At 47.6% G+C, this 13002-nt stretch overlaps 1 protein-coding gene across 1 annotated transcript; it reads left to right on the plus strand.

The window, feature by feature from the left end:
- Positions 1-8: 8 nt before the first annotated feature.
- LOC137863760 (uncharacterized) lies at positions 9-12949 on the plus strand. The gene is made up of 11 exons (XM_068697172.1): positions 9-154; positions 3781-3941; positions 4492-5946; positions 6753-6845; positions 7399-7503; positions 8182-8291; positions 9212-9406; positions 10499-10661; positions 11506-11671; positions 11820-11914; positions 12389-12949. Exons 2-11 carry the CDS (start codon positions 3785-3787, stop codon positions 12472-12474), a joined length of 2625 nt encoding a protein of 874 aa, XP_068553273.1. The 5' UTR covers positions 9-154; positions 3781-3784; the 3' UTR covers positions 12475-12949.
- The last annotated feature ends 53 nt before the right edge of the window (positions 12950-13002 follow it).

Below are 13002 nucleotides of genomic sequence, written 5' to 3' on the forward strand. Positions count from 1 at the left end.
AGGAAACTCCTGTCTCCAAAATGCCACAGGTGCCAATGTGTGAAGCAACTGGCTGCAGGCTCCTCCTCCAGAGGAGGACTATAAAACTGGTACTTACCAGGAAATGAGAGGGACAAGAGCATCCTCCCATTGAGCTGAAGTGTCACCAAACCAGGTAATCCAAGCTGCAAAGGGAGAAGCATGGCATTGATGTTTCTCTTTGATGCTTTTTTTTTTTTTTTTTTTTTTTTTTTAATACATTCACTGTTTTAGCATTTGGCTGAATATTTTCATAATTCTCCTTCTTGTAAATAGCCAGCTCTGCGATGTTGCCTGCCATGTGCTGCCGGTTCACGGAGATGTTAGTGCAGACATGAAATCTGGGCTGTAGCTTCCAGGAGACGTCGGGACCTTCTGTCCCCAAATGGATCTTTGGACTCTGGGGAAATGCCATGGCTTCTTGCTTTGTCCAGTAGTGCATCTCGGACATATTCTGTACAGAATATCAGCTTGCATTGAAAGCCAGCTTGAATTTTTTTACTAAATACTAGCCAGACCCATGGTCACTGTGAACGTAGCAATGCGTCCCAGGCAACTTTGTGTTGTTTTTCACCAGATGAGAGGCAGGGCTGTGATATTTATTCCAGCTGTGTAGTGGTGTTGTGCACTTTTAATCTTGCTGTGTGCTTGTCCAAAAGGCATTGCGTTCCATTCTTTTAACATGCTTATCTTGAGAGACACAGTGTTTTCTCAGAGCTAAGTAAACACTGGTTATCACTAATAAGGTAGAGTGGAAAACCAATTGCTAAGAGCCACTGGGGAATAAGTATCTGAAAATTTAATATTGTGGTATTTTTATATATATATCCAATGCCACGCTAAGCATTGCTCCAGCCTCCCCTGGGGATAATATCCATGCAGCAGGATTTGGAGGGGAATGGCTTTTTCTGGGGGTGGAGAAGGGGAATTACTGTGGGCAAGGAAGCATACAGAGGACAAGGTGCTCGGAGGCTGCAGCCACGTGGGCAAGGCTCAGAGGCCATGCTGAGGGCAGAAGAGACAGGGCTGAGGAAGGACCTCGGCAGCCACTTCTGCAAACCCCAGGCTGGAGCACATCCGGGGAAAGTGGGAAAAGGAGAGGAGACAGAGGAGGGTGGGTGGCTGTGGCTTTGCCCTCGCCGCCCAAAGGATCACCTGGGGCTGCCCCATCCGTTCAGCAAAGCCAGCTCTCCGAAAGGGCTGGCAGTGCCCCATCCATCCTCGCGGTTTCCTGGACAGTGGCTGTGCTGGCTTGTGCCCCATGTGTACAAAGAGCCCACACACGGTAGAAAGGGACTTCCCATTTTCTCCTTTGCCTCCACACCACCCTGCATTGCCCACGCCACCTCTACCACGAGAGCTACACTGCAGGAGTCCTGGTGGAGGACAGCCAAGGAAAGGCTTGGTGGGTACTCCCTCCTAGCTGTGCTGCTCCGAGCAGGGAGCAGAGGTGTTTTGCTACCCATTTGCTGTAGTGCATGTGGAGAAGCAGGTCCTTACAAAGTGCTGGGGGCAGCAGCTGCACAAAACAGATAGTGACGGCACTGATGGGTGACTTCATCCTAGGGACGAGCAAGGCTTGGGCATTCTTAGAACAGAAAACACCTCTGAATGTTTCCTCGTTTCTCCAGGTCTTGGTGCAACCTGTTCCTGGTGCTGTTACCACCAAGACTAATTATTCGGTGTGTCGCTATGTTGCTTGAAGCAGGGGAGGAGGTGATGGACTTTGCCTTGCAGCTGCTGAGCACATGTCTATGTCCCCAGTGTGTGGGGTGGCTGTGTGCAGAGCAGGTCTGAAGCTTTTGCCAGCCCAAAAACCTTTCCTCCCAAGGGAAGCTCCTTCATTGTCCTCCTTTTCCATGTCTTGATCTAAATCCTCTCTCTTCCCTTCCCTTTATACCTCTGTATCCTGTGTATCCTGGCACTTTTGGGTACTTCTCAGGTGTCCTATAAAGGAAGGCACTGCAAGCAGAGGGAAACAGCCCTATTGACATTTCCTCTCCACCCTTCCCCAAACCAAGTTATCACAGGCTCTAAAACCTCTACTGTGGTTAATCCTGCAGTTACTGCAAACCAAGTGAGTGTGTCAGCAAGTAGAAAATCACTCCTGAGAGCTGAGCAGCCACCCAGCCAGCCCATCTTCCTCCAGAAAACCCATCTCATCCTACCCCAGAGACCAACTCAAAACAAGGGCTTGTAGCAGCATGCCTAGAAAGTCACTGTCTGAGCTACTTCAGAGCGAAACATCTGGAGGAACTTAATATTGTGGCCCTCCTCCAAGTACAACCATTTAATCTGAACTGTTTGCATCTGAATGTCATAAAAATCAGTGACAATAGCATAGACTGCACAGGTGTGCTGCTCAGCTGTATCTAAAGGTGCATCATTTATGAGGGCCTCCTTCAGGTCAGTAATTCATACAGGAGTTTTCTGTTAAAGGACAGTGTTCCTCCTGCAGTGCTGTGGCTTGGTGCAGCCTTCTGAACTGAAAAATCCAGCCTTTAGCACAAGTAAATAATTGAATGAACTAGTTGTTCCCCAGACGTGTGACATATTACCTTTCCAAATTATTTCATGCAAGTTTAATTTGTTGAATCAGTTCAGACCTGTTAGGAGTCAATGCAGACTGTTTATTCTTCATTGCTTCTTTGCTTCTTGTCAAAATTGTAACCTTTAAAATAAATAGAGAAAAGAGAAACTTTTTTTTTTTTTTTTTTTTTTTTAACAGATCAGAAGAATTCAGAGGCCACTGACCTCTTTGCAAATCAGTATTTGCAAAATAGTGTATATCTGCCCAGGAATACTGTGTGTTTAAGAGTAGACACTGGGATTTAGGTTCATTAATATTCACAAAGCTATTCCTCCTTTGGGTGGTGCAGAGTCTGCTCCTTCACTCCCCTTCACTTCCCATATCAACATTAGCTCTGCTTTCCTTTCTTTCCAAAAGGCTTTTTGGAATGTCTGAGCACAGAATACATCACCTTCTCCCTTTCCAGCTCCTTTAGGTCACTAAATGTTCTAAAAATACCAAAATAGCAGGAACATTGCTGTTTTATTTTCATTTTTGTTTCCTAACAAAAACCTCCAGAGAGCAAGCTCCAGCTCATGGTACCCAAGAGTGCAGAGGAATGGAAATGTGGGGGCTGCTTACAAATAGACGAGTTAATGGTAGAAATATGAAGGGTTTGAAAATAGACTATTTAGTCACTGGGGTTTCAAGAAAGGGATGGAGCTGGAAAATTCCATCTGGAAGGGAGACTGTGTATGTGTGTGCAGTGCCTGCCTGTTTGTCTGTAACAGTGGATAAGAAATGTCCTGGACTGGCTCAAAAATACCTTGTGGGTTTCATCTGAATGTTTGTTCATTTGTGTTAGGCTATTCATTCCTCTCCATCTCCAGCAGCCCAGAGAAGAGGAGGCAGGAACCATTACCACCACCTGCAGCGCTTTGGGGCACCTAAACATGTTTTTGCCAGAAATCTTTGTAGCCTAAATAGGTTGTGTGTGTTTTTTCTGGATAGGCCTCTGGAAAGTAGGCACCTAAAGTTCTGCTTTGAATGGAGCCTTTGTCCAGGGCTATGAGGAGGGAGGCTTGGTGGAAACACCTGAGCCTGTCACCAGCTTCTCCCTCTTGGAGCAGGGGCACAGCTCTGGATGCTGGCTGAGCGCCCGAGCCGGAGGAACGCTGGTCTAGACGCAGACACGCGCGGAGAGAGGGTGAGGTTGTGGGGGTGACCGCTGACACCCTTGTTTTGTCTGGAAGGGCCATGGTGAGCACGGCGGGTTTCGCAGCCGTCTTCTACAGCGAGCCGGCCGTGCTGGGCCTCCTGGCGAACGTCGTCAGCGCCTTCCTCCTCTGCCTGCAGAACTTCGCCACGGCGCACACGGGTGTCGGGCCGCAGGGAGCTCAGGATGTCCTCGCAGGTGGGTGACAACGCTCGGGGGGACACCTGGGCCCTTGGTCTTGGTGAACTTCCCCCAGGAGCACCAGCAGGATGGAGTTTTTAGGAGTCGTCCCCCTGGGCCAGTAGAGAGCCGTGGAGGACAGGTGGAGAAAAGTGGGGTTTCTCCAGTGCTGCCTGGGAGAGCTGCTCCTCCTTCCCCAGAAACCCTGGCAGGAATTTGCTCCCAACCCTTCACGTGCCATTCCCCTACAGCAGAACAAGGGTCTCAGAGCCCCTGCCACCAGCAGCAGCAGGTTGGAGGACAAGAAACAGGCTTAGGGAGCTGAGGCACTCTCCCAGGGGCAGGATGGAAGACTGGTGGTGCTCCTGGATCTGCTTATCCTGCTGAGCATACCAAGGGTCTCACGGGCCACACATTGAGGCTCAGCACAGGAGTTTGTCATTAAGGTGGGAGCAGAGGGGAAGGCAGAGTCCGTAGGGTGATAAGAAGGCTGTTGGGCCTGTGGTGGGATGGCCCCCAGAGCCTGGAGATGCATCCTTCCTTCCTGACATCTTGCTGTGTCTCCCAGGTGTCCACCTCATCCTGATCGGAGGCTTTGTCCAGCTCCTGGCAGGATTTCTTGCCTTCAGGAAGTACGACCACCTTGGAGGCGCAGCCTTTCTCACCTTCTCGGCTCTGTGGAGCAGCTATGGGGCCACACGCATCATCTCAGCCGCTTCTCCCCCCTTGCAGAACACAACGCTGCCCTTGGGGAACGCCAGCCACCTCCTGCCTGCCAGCACGGCCCTCACCTCCGCCAGCCAAAGTGCCGTGGCAGGGCTGGTGGCCTACATTTCCATTTCCTTTATCCTCTCCTTCTGCTCAGCCACAGTGAACTACATCATGCCCTTCATATTCGGGGCCATCGCACTTGCCCTGGTGTTTGAAGCCGTTGCACTGTTTGGCCAGTGGGCCCTGGTAGTGTCGGGGGTCATTGAGCTTGTCATTGTCCTCTGCGGGCTGTATGGTGCGGTGGCCCTCCTGCTGAAGGGCATCACACAGCGGTACATCCTTCCAGGCTTTGGGCATCCCCTCTTCAATGTCTTGCTACTGGGGTCAGCACAGAAGAGCTCTTCCAAGGCCATTGGAGAAGAGAAGAAAAAGAACACAAAGTATGCCGAGCCAATGGCCCTAGGCAACATCTGTGATACTGTCTCTCCTTTTATATTTGCTTTTTACTCCTTTGGGTACATGAAGACCTTCTGTGTTGGAGCAGCATGGATTTCCATCATCTCCAGCTGCCAGCTGCTGTCCAGTTTCTACAGCTACCTGAGAGGTGATGTCTACTACACCACCAAGTTTGGTGTCCACAGCCTCTACTGGCTGGTGATGTCTTGGGAAGAGTTCATAGTCACCGTCCTCCTTGGGCCAGGCACGGCTCAGGAGAGCAGGCTGGGAATGTTTGGAGGGTGGTTCTTCTTGGCTGTTGCCTGCATGCTGTTTCTGATGTCAACCCACAAAGATACCCTGGAGATGTTGCAAAATGCCTCTTTCATCATCCTCATGTGCGCCTCCATCCATCAGATCCCAGTGCCAGGTGCTTACCTGTTCCTCGGGGCTGCCTGCAGCCTCTGCACTGCTCTCTCGTTGTACGCCACTTTTGCCAGCCTTATCAACTCCATCGGGGAGAAGGCTCTGATTCCAGTTGGCTCACAAGCTATGTCCAGCTCAGCTCTTCAAAACACACTGATGGCTGCCAAAAGCTGCTTCACAAGGTCCAAGAACTTGCCAAGCAGCACCAGAGCCGAGGTGCCAGATGCCTTGTTCTACATCTGCAATGGCCTGGCAGCAATCTCTGCCATCCAGGCGACTTTCAGTGACCCCAGCAGACAGCAACTCTCCATACCTTCCATGCTCATCCCAGGATCCATCATACAACTGTATGTCTGCAGGATCCAGGTGCAAGGAGGCAGAAGGTTTGGTTGCATTCTCCCATTCTGCTATGCTGCCTTTTGGGGAGCATGGACCTGGCTTCGGTTTGCAGGTAACGCAAGGTCAGGCTTTTGCTGATTGCTTTCTTCAATGTAGCTCCTTATCCCAGAAGATTCACTGATAATAAGATTTACAATATTCCTCCTCATAAAAAATATGAAGAAAAAAAAAAGGAAGAATGGTCAGACATCCTGGCTTGTCCTCATGTAATTGACTGCCATTGACAGCTACAGGAGTTTAAGTTATGTCTTTGACTTCAAAGGAGGTAAAGTTTTCCCTGCTCAACCGTTTTGAGGCAGCACTCAGACTGTCCCAGGATAGTTATTTCAGAATAACAGTTCAGTAGACGCTTCTGAGGTGGCAGAAGACACCAGGTTCTGGATTTACATTTCAGAAGCCAGTAGTAATTTATCTTAATTGTTTGTAGCCCTGGAAGGAGATCTCAGAATGACAAGTTTGTCTTTAAGAAGCCCTATTCAGCTCCACATGAGCAGTATGTTCACATGAAATCCAAGCCAAGTCCTATTAAAATGAGCACCAGGGGAGAAAGTTAAAGCTGTTGCCTAAGAGGTATGTCAGGAAGCTATTAGTCTTTTCAGCCAGACTTTGATGTCGTTTACAAGCTGGAAGTAAAAACATGAGTTTTTAAGATAGCCATCACCAGTTCCTCAGTTAATACCTCGAGTGGTTTGTGCTGCTGATGTGATGGGTTTCAGTGTTTCAGTGCAGTAGGTTGTTTTTATAGCACTCACCATCAATTAATGCAAACTGTACTCATTCAAACTGCACCTGTGTCGTTCTTCTGTTACACTGCGCTTAATGGTTTGCTCACATCCAAATCTGCTGGTCCTGTTTCAGGCCACTTGATGAACATTGGTACGGGGAACAGTGAAGGATTCACTGCTGGTGCCATTGCCTTTTTGGTGCTCAATGCTTTTTTAATGATTTTAGGTAAGTACCGTGGGTGACTGGTTATTGAGGGGTATTTGGGGCCAGGTCATTAATCTCACCTGTGGCTGCTCTGTGGTGGAAGATGCACAAGTGAGGGAGCCTCAGCTCTCTCTGTTGCTCCAATTAGGCAAGAACTGAAATGTTTTGCCCACATTAAGTAACAGAAGCTGAGCTGGGCTTAGAAGAAGCAGTCATAAGGGAAAGGAAGAACATTTCAAAGAAAATAAATGGTTCAAATAAGGTGAAAGTGTTAGACGGACTGGGCCACTGGCATACATCCACAGTCACCCTCCAGCCCAGCTGCTGTAAATCACAATCTTCTTGGCCGCCCGAAAAGTGTTTTCCATGTGAGCACAGCGTACTGGCAGATGAAGGGCTTGGCAGCTTGTCTCCTGAAAGCCAAGGACTAACTAAACCACAGTCGTATCTCTGTGAACACGGAAGTCAGACCATGTACAATTAAGCTGATTTATGAGCTCTTCTGTGGTTTCACATACATTTTTACAGGTCTTTCTCTGATGTGGGTTCCTCTTGTTTGTATTTCTTTCCACAGCTTCCTCTTTCAACGTGGTGCTTCTCTGCATGACTGCTGCAATGGAGCTCTTGACCATCTGTTTTCTGCTCTTTACATTGGAGACCCTCCCTCTGCCATTTGAAAGTGAGTTGTAGCTGACCTTGGTCCTCAAACCTTCAGCCAGAGGGTGAAAAGAGTGGGTCTCTGGTTGGCTGGGGAGCAATATTCTGCACAAGCTCTGTATGGTAAAAAGCAAGCAAAAAATTGTGTCATCTTTCCCTAGAAGACTGGTGTGTGTGCAAGCTACAGATGGTGAGCCTTTTGGCTCTCTGGCTGCAGGAAGAAACATTTCTTCATACTATCCCCAGGTCCTTGAGCTTCCTAATAAACATTTAGCTATGGCTGATACTGCTGGATCAAGATGACCTCCTGAGGTTCTGTACAGCCCTACTTTCTAGTAGTTGTTCAGTGAGCCAAGACTTGGAGTGCACTAAATATGCCACCGGTGTGAATTTCTGTTCAAATTCTGGCTTTGTAGCAAGCGAGAGTTTGATTTGTAATTATACACAGTGCTTTAGCGAAATGCTTTTTAAAGGCTTTTCCACCAGGGAAGAAAAAAAAAAAAAAAAAAAAAAAGGCAAGCCAGGTAGGCCAGTGTGGAAATGCCTTGAATTTTTAGACCCACAAATGTGCTGGACTGTAAATGTTGAATGACAGGAAAGGCTGAGGTAAGTTTGCAATTCTGGGAAGATGCGAGACACAAAAGAAAATAAAACTTTGCCAGCACCCTTCCTTCCTTTGACCCTCTGGTTTTATTTTCAGTTGTGATGTTAAGCATCTTCAGCATCATCTGCTTCTATGGAGCAACAGCATCGCTGGCAAACAGCATGTTTGGGAAGGATCTCATGATGATGGGGCCGCCTCTGTTCACAGTAAGAGATGTTTTGTGCAATGGTGTCACTTCAGAGGGATATCCTAGGGTCTTCAATCTCACCTAAGGGAGTTCAAATTTCCATCTCTCTTTGTGCCATTTGAAATCTTTGTCACAACATTGCTGTAGGGAGCTATGAGCTGAAAACAAGCCACCTTCCGTGAATAATGTGCTGAAAACCTGGGGAAAAGGCAGGGACATTTACAAAACTCACACCTCATTCCAAAATGCCCTTCCATCTCTTTGGTCAGGAGGAATTAGCCATCTCCAATCCAAGAACTGCTGACAGGCTGAAGTTTTAATGGTCATAATCTTGGGGACAGGAGAGCAAAGAGTTGGAAGTTGCCCAGACTGGACAGCAAGAGCTCCCCTCTCCACCTGATAACTTTAAACTTTTCCTGCTGCCTTCTACCTCTGACCAAGGGAGCTCCATCTAACTCAGTTGATTGATCTGACAGCTCCAATTCCTCCTGCAGTGGAACATTTTCATTAAATTACTGCTCCTAACTACAGAGATTCATGAAAAAGCACTTTGCAACCTGATCTCACTCAAGTTCCTCTGGATTTAGGATTTCCTAGCAGTTTCCTTAGGTCACTGTGGAGGGCCTCTCCAGAAAGTAGTCACCATGCTGGGTGGGATTCATCTCCTGTAACTGTAGGCATCATGGTTCAAATGTCTGCACCTGAACTAGGTGCTTTTTTGACTCTTTTATCCCTGGAGCAGAAGTAATTGCTTCTGAAAAGTAATTAATATAATTTCCTTTAGGTGGAGCTTGCCTGGAAGTGTCACCGCTGCACTTTGACTAGCAAGGGAATGGAGCACTGGGAAATAACTGTGTTCAGGCAGACCAGATCTTACTCAGATTTTTATGTTTGCTTATTCTCACTCTAATGGATTTATTGCCTCCTGATTACCACCAGGCTGAGAGCTCTAAGAAGGACACAGAAGGTCCTCCACCCTGCATCTGCCCCAAGTCCCACTGTACGAGTGGCCTGAGGGCCATTGCTGACTTGCTGAACACCGGGGCGGTGTGTGGGGTCCCAACAGACACCGTGTATGCTTTGGCAGCCTCCTGCAGACACCCTCAAGCCATCGAGAAGGTCTACAGAATCAAGGTGTGAATACAAGACTGACATCTTGTTATTTGGATCCTGCTAGCATCCCATAGATGAGTTACGTACTCAGGTAGAAATGGAAGCCGCCTTGTTTCAGGTTGTCCTGGCTCAGAGCCGAGCAGAAAGAGTCTGGGAGGAGCCTCAAGAAAAGGTCAGGGACCAGTTTCTGAGCTGAGAAACCTGGGGAAAAGCACTGGCTGCTCTGGGCGTGTAGCACTGGGAATTAGCTACTTGTGCTTCACTGAGGGGGTAAAGCAAAAACCCAAACTGGAACAGCCTTGGTACGTGTCAGAAGTAGGTCCAAGCTGATATTTGTCCTCTCTGTCTTAGGAAGTGCTGAATCAGAATCCCAGCTCTAAACCTGCCCAGACTTTTGGAGACATTCAGTGCTGGAATCAGACCCAAAGTTTGCACCTTAAATACATCTTTTGCAGCCTGGCCCTGTCTGTTCTCCATGAGGCAATTTCCTGGCTAGCCTGGAGAAATAAGCATAACAGACTATCTCAGCTGGCACTTAGTGTGAACATCAGTAACAAAGGCAGTCTTTTCTGTCCTGCTTTGGTGCCAATGCTAACCTTCCCTGTCAGTGAGAGAATATAAACAGAATGTAAATACATGCCCCGTTCCTTAGTCATTTGGCCCTGCTGGAAATGATGTCAGTTGAGGACTGAAATGACACTGTTTTATGAGCTCTTTTCCTCCATATCATTTCTTGCTTTATAACAAGCTTATGACAAAGCACCAAAGAGCTGAAGAAGTGGTCACATAGATGCTGGTTTCAGGGGGTTAGACTCCCCTTCCATTATCCTCTTGTGAATCGGTGGGTTTTCTCTTGATTTGTACCAGTATAAGTTAGAAGAAAATCAATCCCCCAGTGTATAAGACATTAAAGACACTGATAATGAGCAGAGAAGCAGGGGATTTGGATGCATCCTCCAAAGCTCTTGCTTGCTTGGAGCTCGTGGTCCCTGGGAAGTACACAGACTAAGACTCCAGTGGGTTTAGATATTCTCAATGCAGACTTGCTCTCTTCATCTCGTTTTATCCATCCTTTCATCCCGTTTTCATTTATTTATTTATTTATTTTTGTAGGACAGGCCTCAAGAGAAGCCCATCTGCATTTTTATTTCAAACCTGGACCAGTTGCGAGCGGCTGCTCCCCCCATCAGCCCTCTGCTTTGGGAATTCATGGAAAATGTTTACCCTGGTGGCATTGGCTGCATTATCAAGAAAGGAGAGTGGCTGAAGAAGTTAGGTGAGGAGAACATGACATCCCTTCTCTCCTTCTTTCATGTTTTCAGCACAGCAAGCATGCAATCCTTTGGGATGACAAGGGGGAGAGCTTCTGTTCATTTTATTCTGAGAAAGCATCTTTGGAGCTCTTACATGTCTTAGCAAAATGTTTAGAAGAGGCTGTAAAAGAGCTGGAATGAGTCATAAACAGCATGAGACAGCATGATGATCTCTTTAACCCACTCAGACTCAAAGCAAGGGAGGCTCATCAGTCTGGGAGGGTCACATCGTGCAAGCCCGTAGCTGTTAGCTAGGAATGAGCAAGCCCTGGGTGGAGGATCAAAAAGAGACGAGCGGTCCAGGAAGGGGAGAGGTTCCTAGGGTATCTTGTTACCTCTCCCTTCCTACCGTATGGACCAAGACAAAATGCTGTAAACAGCAGCATGGTTAACACACAGACCTGGTTTCTGGGAATCACTGGAAATATGAAAGACTGAAGAAACAGTAGGAGTTACACATGCTTAACTGGCAGAATGTGTGGCAGAGAATGGGGAGGCTGGGCACTGATCACAAAGAGTTTCACTCTGTGATCCAGGTAGATCCTTTATCTGCGAAAACAGCTATGCTGATCTCCAGCCACTAAGGTTGTGAGATTTTTCCTGTTTGCCTCTGACTTCTCAGTCCCCAAATCTTACAGCTGCTCTCATGGATTTCTAATCAAGCATGCTGCTTTTCTGAAACTGTGCAAAGAGACTTGCCATTTTATTTGGGGTATGGAGCAGGGACATTTGCAAGGAAAGCAGGAGGTCTTCCTCTGACGCTGTGTCAAGCAAACCTCTTCCAACATCTCCTGTCTGTCTTTCAAGGGGTTGGAGAAGGCTACAGTAGGGTGGGAACTCAAGACAGTATAATGATCAGAGTGCCAGACCTGACTGTCCTGGTGCACCTCATTGACATGACGGGACCCTTGGCAATCACATCTGCTAATCCTAGTGGAGAGGTTGACAGCACCCATCACGACATGGTCATCTCGTAAGTACCCTGTTCACTGCATTTCTATAGCCCTGAAAACTACCCGTTAGGTGGGCAGCCGTCATGATTTGATGCCCGGTGTAGAGGGGAACTTCAGCCCCAGGTAATATGAAGTACTGTGCAGCTTTGTTTCTTCTTCTCCCTACAGGCGTCTTGGCCATAAGCTGGAGGGTGTTCTCTGTGATGGAGATTCTGACGAGGTGGTGGCATCAACTGTGGTCAACTGCACAAAGATTGATGAAAGTGAGTGTTAGAACCACCCTTCTGGTTGCATTTTCCTGGGTTGTTTCCATTCATTTCAATAGCATCAATCTGGCAGCACAGTGTGCTCAAAGACTAACAGTTCTTGAATGCTTGGGCATTTACAAACATGTTGCTGGAGAGGAACAAACAAAAGGTGTCCTTGGAGGACCTCTGTGTTGACAGAGAATGAAGCAGTGAAAAGAAACAAGGTTGTGCAAGCAAAAATTGCCTTATAAGAGCAAAATGCTTCAAGTGAGAGGGTAGATGCTTCTGAAAGGAAGGGTGTATGTTCCTTGTAGACCACCAGAATGAAGGTAGAGTTAAAGGAGTTCATCTACAGTGATGGAATAGCACAAGTTGTTAGCTGTCTCTGGGTTGTCATCTGAGTGGGATTCTCTAGTGGAATACTAAACTCTTGTTTAGTATTTCCCCCTTTGGGGATTATCCTAACTTTCTCATTCTTCCTCTGGGAAGGTGGCATCACCATCATAAGAGAAGGCTGCATCCCAGCAGGCAAGGTGATGCAGATATTTGAAAGAGTGAAGAACAGAGTGGTCTGAAACTGAAGAAAACCTTTCCGTGTGAAAGAACGGCATCTGCTCTCACAGAAAGACACGAGGCAACCTATGCCCTGCTGGAGCACTTGGCCTCGTGAAAGCCATACCTTCTCTAATCAAGCACTTACCTCCTTGGGAAACAGCAGCACTTTCTCACCCAGTGTCTCTCCTGGGAGCCTTTTGCGGCTATTTATTGTTTATCTCCAGTAAGTGGCTGAAACCGCCGGGAAAGCTGCCCACAGAGTGCCAGCAGGACCAGGAGCTGATGCTTTATTGCAGGAATTCCCTGAGTGCCCGTGTTTCTTAAGTGCCTCGGACTGTGGACTCCATGCCTGCTTTTATACAACCTTCCACACACAACACTCAGATCTGTGTATTTTAAAGAGCTACATTTCACTAAATAAATCCTCTTTTTGGAACGTAAGGAACAAGCTTTGAGTTTCATTTGATTTCCACCAAGCTATTCATCCTCCAAAAATCACAAGGCTCTATGGCTAAGCCCTAGGGGAAGGAATAAATATTGGACAGCGC

Source organism: Anas acuta, chromosome 13, assembly GCF_963932015.1.
Source record: "Anas acuta chromosome 13, bAnaAcu1.1, whole genome shotgun sequence".
Lineage (NCBI taxonomy): Eukaryota > Metazoa > Chordata > Aves > Anseriformes > Anatidae > Anas > Anas acuta.